General features: G+C 33.3%; 1 protein-coding gene across 1 annotated transcript; it reads right to left on the bottom strand.

The window, feature by feature from the left end:
• Positions 1-5,741: 5,741 nt before the first annotated feature.
• LOC133336001 (protein bric-a-brac 2-like) lies at positions 5,742-9,413 on the bottom strand. The gene is made up of 4 exons (XM_061544293.1): positions 9,293-9,413; positions 8,624-9,071; positions 6,319-6,745; positions 5,742-6,255 (listed from the first exon to the last, which is right to left on the bottom strand). Exons 1-4 carry the CDS (start codon positions 9,393-9,395, stop codon positions 5,746-5,748), a joined length of 1,488 nt encoding a protein of 495 aa, XP_061400277.1. The 5' UTR covers positions 9,396-9,413; the 3' UTR covers positions 5,742-5,745.
• Between the last annotated feature and the right edge of the window lie 671 nt (positions 9,414-10,084).

The following is a 10,084-nucleotide window of genomic DNA, read 5'->3' as shown; positions in this document are numbered from 1 at the left end:
AAATCGGACGAAAAATCTATATAGGGAAGCTTTATATAAATCTGAACCGATTTCAATAAAAATGTTCTGAAAAGGAAAACTTTATTCACAAGGGATCTGGAACGCCAAATTAAGGTCATATCGATGGAAAAAAGCTCGGAAAATCCTTCCAAATACGAAATATGTCAAAACATGGACCTATATTGATAATTTTCTGTACAGATATGTGCCACCCTTTTAAGAAATCGCTATAACCTATTACGTAAAAAAATTACCTAAAAATGGATATTCTTCCCAACTTTGTCTAACAAATTCAAAATACCAAAAATTAGGGGACCTCTATATGGAGACTATGTCTAAAAAATGGACACATATTGAAATAATTCCGCTAAAAAATATTTATCAACCTTCAAAACTCCCAAATACCAAATTACAAACACTTCGAAGTGATTGCTTCATTTTCACATGGAAGTAAACTTTTGAAATACCAAAAATGGGACAGGACCGCTAATGTGCAGGATATGTCAAAGCATACATTCATATTCCTTATTTTCGGCATAGGTGTATATCATCCACCATGGCAAATTATAACCACTTCGGAGGGATGAAAAGGCGTCAAAACCCCATTAAATAGCGAAAATGGCGTGGAACTCTTAGGTGGGAGCTATACCCAAAGATCGTCAGATATTTATTAATTTTTGTAGAAAGATTTGTTAAGCAATGAAAACATAAAATATCAAATTATAGCTAATTCGTTTGAAAAACGTGCCCAAACTCCCCAAGAACCCAATATTTTGAAGGTAACCCTATATGAGATCTAGCATAAAAAGTAGATTAAATAATATACTAATAATTTTTATTTTAAAAATTATTATTATAATTTTCTACCTCATGCGAACCCAAAATACCAAATTACAGTCAATTCGGTTGAAAAAAGTGCCTAAATTCCCCAAAACCCCGACATTAGGGAGGCAACCCTATTTGGAGTCTATCATAAATAGTAGGTAAACATTGATAATTTTTGGTAGGATAAGGTAGCCAAGGAGAACACAACATACAAAATTGCAGCCAATTTGATTGAAAAACGTGCAAGAAAATCCCCAAAACCAGATATTTGGGTGGTAACCCTATATGGGACATATTCTGAAAATTCGAACAATTTGGATAATTTTTGGTACGGAGATTTTATACCAAATGAGAATCCAAAATACAAAATTACAGTTATTTTGGTTGAAAAGTATGCCAAAATCGCCAAAGAACCGACATTTTTGGGGCAACCCTTTATGGGACCTACTTTAAAAATTTGAATATTTTTTTGTATGAGCACTTGCTACCCAATAATAACTCAAAGTACAAAATTTCAGCCGAATAGTTTGAAAATCGTCCCAAAAATACCCCAAAACTCGACATTTGGGTGGTAACCCTGGGCCTATTCTGACGTTTGGGAGGTAACCCTATATGAGGAGGTCTAAACTAATAAAGTGTTCCAATATTACTAATTTTTAGTATGCAGATTTTCTACCATATGAGACTCCAAAATACCAAAGTACATCCAATTCGGTTGAAAATCGTGTATAAACTCCCCAAATCCCGACATTTTTGAGGTAACCCTATATGAGGCCTAACCTAAAAATCGTCCCAAAAATACCCAAAAATTCTGAAAATTGGACCAATTTGAATAATTTTTGGTATTACGATTTTCTACCCAATAAAAATCCAAAATACTAAATTGCAGCAAATTCGGTTAAAAAAAAAACGTGCAAACAACCTTAGAATTTCCCAAAATTTCGGGAACCGCTCTATGGGGGCTAATCTGAAATTTGGACCAAAACTGATAATTTTTGGTAAGAAATTTAATTTTTCTTGGAGAAATCAAAATAAAAAGTTACAGACTATTTGATTGGAAAATGTGACAAAAATCCGCAGAAAACCGACATTTGGGAGGTAACCCTATATGAGGTCTAACCAAAAAAAGTATACTAATATTGATATAGATTTTTGGTGTGCAAATTTTCTACAAAAAGAGAACCAAATTAATGCCAATTCGATCGAAAAATGCTTCAAATCCCCAAAATCCGATATTTTAGAGGTAACCCTATATGTGGTCTAACCTAAAAAAGTTGACTAATATTGATCATTTGTAGTATGAAGAATATCTACCCACTACTACCGAATTAGCTGTAATTAGTCTACCCAAAACACTAAATTACAGCTAATTCGGTTGAAAAACGCGTCAAAAATCCTTGAAATACCCAAATTTGCGGGAACCGTTCTATGGGGCCATAACCTGAAACTTGGGCGAAAATTGATAATTTTTGGTAGGAAATTTAATTTTTCTTGGAGATCTTCAAATATTAAATTAAAGCCAATTTGATTGAAAAATGTGCCAAAAATCGCAAGAAACCGACATTTCGGAGGTAACCCTATATGAGGTCTAACCTATAAAAAGTGGACCAATATTGATAATTTTTGGAATGCAGATTTTGTTTGAGTTATTCTACCAAAAGAGAACACCAAATGCCAAATTACAGCCAATTCGGTTGAAAATCGTCCCCAAACTCCCAAAGAAACCGATATATGGGAGGTAACCCTATATGGGACCTACTTTAAAAAATTTACCAATTTTAAAAATTTTTGGTATGAAGATTTGCTACGCAATTATAACACAAAGTACCAAATTACATGCAATTCGGTTGAAAAACGTGCCAAAAATCGCCAAAAAAAACGACATTTGGGAGGTAACCCTATATGGGGTCTAAACAAATAAAAAATTTTTGTAGGAAATTAAATATATAAAAATTTTTTGTATGCAAATTTTTAAAGCTCTATCATAAATCGATATAGAATTTTATTCGTTTCGATACTTTATGAGGTCTTTCCGATGATGGGTATGTATAACATTTAGGGCCCGGCAAGCCCATCAAACCCAAAGCACTTAAATCGGGTAAATTCTCGGAACCACAACGTTCGTTGACACCGCCGCACAGTGTCACGACCGCGGCCAAAAATGGTCAAAACTCCATGATTAGAATAAATATAAATATGAAATTTTATATCGATATGTCGAGTAGTTTTGTCTCTACAAAGGTTCAAATCTGATAATTATTTATAAACTGATTTTTTACCATATTTTCGAAAAATGGGTGTGTTTTTCTGATGCTCAAATATTTGAATATTCAAATTAACGGTTATTATAAAAGTGTTTATTTTGGTTGCTGTGGATGTAAAAACTAGGATTCGCTTTAGTTTGTATATATATATAGATATCATATGGTGTATACAGTCGTCCACACTTGTAGTACTTAGTTCATCAAATTTGTAAAACAAATTTTGAAATTAGTGGAGCAGAAAAAAAAGTTTAAAAAAGGTTAGCTCTAATTTTTTTTATTTGAGTGGTGAAAAGTGTGTTATTTAAGGAATAAAAAAAATTAGCTGCGGAGTCCTGCGGTCCTAAGAGTTATTTAACGTTTTTGGTGACCACCTTATGAAAAATATGGCATATTCATGAAATGGTTAGAAGCGAATGGTCAAATATGTTATGTATACAATTAAATAAGTTATTGAGGGTCAAATAGGAAGGATAAGATGGATTCAGAACATAGTAATAATACAATATTTTACATAAAATATGCAATTAAGTGGTGAAAAACGTTATTCGAAGCGGAGATATGGGAGAATTGGTTTTAAAATATAGCTTTTAAATAAATTTTCAGTCAGTTTGAAGATTATACTTATTTATCAGATCATTTGAGACATAATCTTATAATCTAAATTTAGAGGTCGCACATGAATTACCTTTGTGGAAAGTTCATACAGAAAAATATTAGTTCATGGCATGGGATATGCAAAGTGCAGTACAATACCTTTTGAGCGACTTTCACAAGATGCTAACAAGTCATGCCAACAAATAATTAGTAGCAGCCCGAACTTTTGTTAAAGCCGAGTTAAATAAGGATTTTATTTAGTATTTTATATTACAATCCGACCTTGTAATATCCTTAAACAGCCATAAAGTAAAGGCCCTAGATTATAATGTGGATGATACTAAATCGTACATTTGGGAAGACAATATATATATATATATATATATATATATATATGTGTGTTTTGAAAATGTTGTGAATGATAAAAAGGTAATTTATTAGTTATTAAAGGATATCAAATAATTGTTATATTATAATAAAAATAACAAAAATAAAACTAATATACTTAATTTAGCTGCATATAACGATTTTATAGTACAGAAAGTTAAATTTTTAGGGACTTTTGGTATGGTAGGTACCTGAAATATGGGCCAACAACTAAATTACAACACCTATTACTGCCTTCGCCCAAATTTGATGTAATTTGGACGAAGACATGAAAATTTTCGTGGAATTTGGATGAATATAAACAATTTATAGGTCCAAAAAGCGGATTTTTCAAGACCCTTTGTATGGGAGGTACATCAAATCTTGGTCCGATCTACCCAGTTTTTGGTCCGTTGTTTAAAGGCCTAAGTAAATAAAAATTGCAAATTTTCATTGAATTTGGTGGAATATTAAAGATTTTATAGACCAAAATAGTAAAATGTTCAAGACCCTTTGTATGGGAGGTATATCAAATCTTGGTCCGATCTACCCAGTTTTTTGTCAGTTGCTCTTTAGGCCTAATTAAATGTAAATTGCCAATTTTCATTGAATTTGTTTGAATATTAAAGATTACCTCATGGAAAAATTGTGTCCATCTCATGATCGGCAAACGTCAGCTTTGTCTGCGTCATCATCAACTCATAGATTTCCATTTTTTTTTTTTTTTTTTTCATTTTTTTTTTTCAAAACAAAACTCAAGTCATTTCAAATCAAAGCAAATAAAAATGATTCATTTTTTTTATTATTAAATGAACTTAATTAAAAATAATTATTATTTAGAAAGAAATTACAAATAAAAAATCTAGGCAATGGATAGGGGGAAAAACTAAAATGGGTAAAAAAACAAGTGATGTACAGGGTGTTATAGGAAAATTTAAATATTTAGAAATATTTTTAAATATTAAATGAAAAAAATAGAAATATTTAAATATATATTTTTTTAATTTTTAAACATTTTTAGTTTTTAATTTTTTTATGTTATTTTATTTTTAAAAATATTTTTTTTTTCGGGACACCCTGTATTTTTGGAATTAACTATTAAAATTAATTAAATTAAAAAATTAAAATACTTCAAACTATAATTTATTTGTTTAAATATTTACATGGAAAATAAATGAAGAAAGGGAGGAGGCAAGAGGGGGTGAGGGAATTTTTAATTTAAACACGAAAATATTTACAACAAACTTTAAAACAAAAAAATTATAAAACAATAAATTTTTGTATAAAAAAATTGTAAAAAATTATTTTTTTAAATTTAACCCAAATTTGAAAGGCTCACTATAATCATTAAGTTTGTTATAAACATTTTCGTTTGCAAATATATAATAATAGTTGTTTTTTAATAAAAGATTAAATATAATTTTCTTTTAAATTATTTTTTTTCTCTATATCTAAATTAGCCGAGCTTAATCTAATAACGTTGGGGTTGTTATATGTGTGTTTATATATGCAAGTATGCAGTTGTGTGTATTGGTGTCTCTTTTTTTTTTTTTTGTTATAAACTAAATTTTAAATATTAAATAAAAATGTATTATTAATAATAATATAAACAACATTTATAAAAGTTATTTTTTTTTTATTTCACCATCTCTTAAAGAGATCACTGCCACGCCCCAATTTTGGCCATATCACTCTCTCAATCCTCATGCTGCACCTCGGTGGGCTGCTGTTCCAATTTGATTTTCATTAAATTGTACTCACGTTGGGCGGGAAAGGGGGCACTGGCCGCCGCAGCCTCAGCATTGGCTATCAGCTCACTCATATCGGGTCCGGGGAAGAAATCTTCAAAGCGTGGACTTTTATTGGCTGTGGCCACGGCAGCTGAGGCAGCAGCAGCCGCCGCTGCTGCAGAGGATTTTTGCAGCAGACCATTGGCAATGGCCTCGAAGTCTATGCCGGGTGGTAAATTTTCCAGGAAACGTTTGTTGTACGCGTAGTTGGCAGCCAGCTGGTCCTTGTTTTTCATGTGATGGGGATAGGGTGAGGTGGTGCCGGCACCACTGGTTTTTTGCATATCACCCGCCGAGGAACCACCCGAGGCTGAGCCACGTGATTGATTGCAATACTGGCGAGCCTGCATGGCCTCTTTTAACTCTCGTTCGCGCTCTCGCTCACGTTCACGTTCCCTCTCTCGTTCACGCTCCCTCTCACGCAGTTCCCTCTCACGATTGCGCTCCCTTTCCAAATCACGACCAAACGCAGCCGCTGCCGCCACATTGGAATGCATGTGATTATTGCGCGGATTTGAGCCACCCGGTCCTGCCGTTGTGGGTATAACATTTAGACCCGGCAAACCCATCAAACCCAAAGCACTTAAATCGGGTAAATTCTCGGAACCACGACGTTCGTTGACAGCGCCGCCACCACCACCTCCCGCGGAGGAGGAAGAAGAGGTGTGTTGTTTACCCGTCATAGCCATGGGATCTTCAATTTCCGAACGTTGTACATAGGCTGGAGCTTTATAGATATTCATTGCTGGATTTAGGGGTGATTGTTGTTGTTGTGACAATATTTGGCGTCGTAAATTTTCAGTCATCGATGACAAGGGGCTGGGAGAGTCCTGATGGCCACCCATGGCCGACTGGGCTGCCAGCTTGGCGGCATTGTGATAACCATTGGCGGCCGAGGCAGCACCACTGACGGGGGAGGCACCAAACAAGGCGGCCTAGAAGGTGAGAAATTGGTTTGTAGCAAAAAGGGAGAGACAAGGAAGGATGGAAGGTCATAAAATTAATATTTTTATTTAAGAAGATGTAAGGGGAGCAGGTGGAGAGAGAGAGAAATATTTTATTACAGACCATTTATATTTAAAATAAAAATATTTTTTTTTAACCAAGCCTATGGCTGGGCTTGGATTATTTAACGCTTTTCAATAGGCGTGTATTTAAAAAAATATATTTTTTAAAGTTTTAAAAAAATATTTTTTAAAACTTCTCAATTGGCGTGGATTTTTTAAAAAATATTATTTAAGGCCTCAACCTCCCCTATAGGCGTGAATTTTTTTAAAATATTTTTTAAGGCCTCAACCTCCTCTATATGCGTGGATTTTTTTAAAAAAAATATTTTTTAAGGCCTCAACCTCCTCTATAGGCGTGGATTTCTTAAAAATATTTTTTCAAGTTCTCAACCTCCTCTATAGGCGTGGATTTCTTAAAAATATCTTTTTAAAGCCTCAACCTCCTCCATAGGCGTGGATGTTTTAAAAATATTTTTTTAAAGCCTCAAATATTTTATAAGGCCTCAAACTCCCCTATAGGCGTAGATTTCTTTTTTTAGGCGTGAATTTTTTTAATATTTTTTAAGACCTCAACCTCCCCTATAGGCGCGGATTTTTTAAAAAATATTTTTTAAGGCCTCAACCTCCCCTATAGGCGTGGATTTTTTAAAAATATTTTTTTAAGGCCTCAACCTCCCCTATAGGCGTAGATTTTTTAAAAAAATATTTTTTAAGGCCTCAACCTCCCCTATAGGCGTTGATTTTTTAAAAAATATTTTTTAAGGCCTCAACCTCCTCTATAGGAGGCGTGGATTTTTTAAAAAATATTTTTTAAGGCCTAAACCTCCTCTATAGGCCTGGATTTTTAAAAAAAAATATTATTTTCAAGGCGTGGATTTTTTAAAAAATATTTTTTTAAGAAGCCACAGCCGAAGGCTTGGATTTTTTTAAAAAATATTTTTTGGTAGGGCTTAATTGAGGCGTGGATTTTTTAAAAAAAATATTTTTTAAGGCCTCAACCTCTTCTATAGGCGTGCATTTTTTAAAAAAAAATTTTTTTAAGGCCTCAACATCTTCTATAGGCGTGGATTTTTTAAAAAAATATTTTTTAAGGCCTCAACCTCTTCTATAGGCGTGCATTTTTTAAAAAAAATATTTTTTAAGGCCTCAACATCTTCTATAGGCGTGGATTTAAAAAAAATATTTTTAAGGCCTCAACCTCTTCTATAGGCGTGCATTTTTTAAAAAAATATTTTTTAAGGCCTCAACATCTTCTATAGGCGTGGATTTAAAAGAAAATATTTTTTATGCCTCAAATATTTTTTAAGGCCCCAAACTCCCCTATAGGCGTGGATTTTTTAGAAAATATTTCTTTAAGGCCTCAACCTCCTCTATAGGCGTGGATTTAAAAAAAAATATATTTTTTAAGGCCTCAACCTTCTCTATATGCGTGGATTTTTTAAAAAATAATTTTTAAGGCCTCAATCTCCCCTATAGGGATTTTTAAACATATTTTTAAAAAATTTTTGGATTTTTTAAACATATTTTTAAAAAATCTACGCCTAATTTTAAAAAACTCCACGCCTAAAGGGGATACTTAAAAAAATTAACATTTTTTGATCTTTTTGAAAACAAATTTCAGGCCACAGCCATAGGCATGTATTTAAAATAAAATTGAATAGCCGTCGTATATTTTAATATTTTTTAAGCTAACATTTTTTAATAGATTTGAAAGAAAAAATCATTATCTCTCTCTCTCATTCTCCACTTCAACATTATTTCTTTAATCTTAGAGAACAATATCTCTCGTCTACCTACCGCATGAGCTTGTCCATTGGCAAACGGCAAGCCACCCATTTCCTCTTTGATTTCCCGGTAATCACGAAATACCACCGCCTTGATAACGGAACGTATTAAATCTTCGGGCCACATACCCAACAGTATACGCTGGGGACGTCCTCGTGCCTTTGGTCGGGGATCGGTGCCACCATCCAACGATGGGCCCAACATATTATGCACACGATTAGCATAGAGGACAAATGTTGGATATGGTATATCGTATTTCCGGGCAGCCTGTGACAGCGACAGACCTTCCTTAAGGACACTGAATATTGCCTCGGCCATAGCTTCGGGTCGCCAAGATTTTAATGGTCCGCGCTCACGAAATCTCAGTTGTTGGACGAGGTTTTGCTGATTAGTATTCCAACATTTTTGCCACATGGATTGCAATTGATATTGATAGCTATCTGCTGAGGCCACAGGACAAAAAAAAGCGAAGGCACACGAAGAACACGGAATGGAAATAAAAGGAAACGGAAAACATTTTGTTACCATTTTGATGGAAAAAGAATGAAAACAAAATCTATATCTCTGCTAAATGTTAAGACAAATGATTACAATAATCCATTTGCATGCAAATCCTTGATGTCCTTTCGGAACAAAATACCATGAAAACTAGCCTACTTACCAGTTACCGAAGACGTTGTTGCACCAGCCATCCAAGGATGTCCGCTTTCAATCATTTTTGCCTGCAAAAAAATAACAAACAGAAGAAGAGACAGAATTGTCATTAATATAAAATGCACATATTTTAAAGTTAAAGGATATCCTAGCCAAAAGGATAATAAAAATAAATTTTCGAAAATGGTACAAATAGAGCGGAAAATAAAACTGTTGAATATTCTCGGGGATATGAGGGCAAATTATGGCACCCACTAGAAAGGAATCATTTGCAAAAAGGATAAACATTTTGGAGGATAATGCGATGTAGGAAAATTTAAAAAAAAATTAAAGTTCTTCACAGACGAACTGGACTTTTTGAAATTTTTAAAATATTATTTTGTAATTAAAAATAAAAAATATTTTTCATATTTTTTTATTTATTTTGAAGGCACCATCTACAGGCGTGGAATTTTTTAACTTTTTTATGGATTTTTAAAAATATTTTTTAAAGCATCCTCTATAGGCGTGGGGTTTTTTTTGGACATATTTTTGTATGCTCCCCTAAATCCGTCATATTTATATGGCCCCCTTTCTTTGACTTATTCTGTCAATTTTCTCACAGAACCCGAAACAAAATTGTCTATTAAAAAGAAAACCAGTAAGGAAAGCAGTAAAGTCGGACGGGGCCGACTATGTGATACCCTTCACCACTTTGGATATATTCAACAGATGAATCCTAACAGACGTCGCATTTTTAAAGGACCAGTAAAATGAAATTGATCCATAAACATGTCATTCTCCAACCGATACTAAATTT

This window comes from Musca vetustissima, unplaced genomic scaffold (genome assembly GCF_032173495.1).
Source record: "Musca vetustissima isolate MV318-11 ecotype Yass unplaced genomic scaffold, APGP_CSIRO_Mvet_v1 utg325491, whole genome shotgun sequence".
Lineage (NCBI taxonomy): Eukaryota > Metazoa > Arthropoda > Insecta > Diptera > Muscidae > Musca > Musca vetustissima.
Note: the sequence above shows the minus strand (reverse complement) of the source record. Positions and strands in the feature narration are given on the sequence as shown.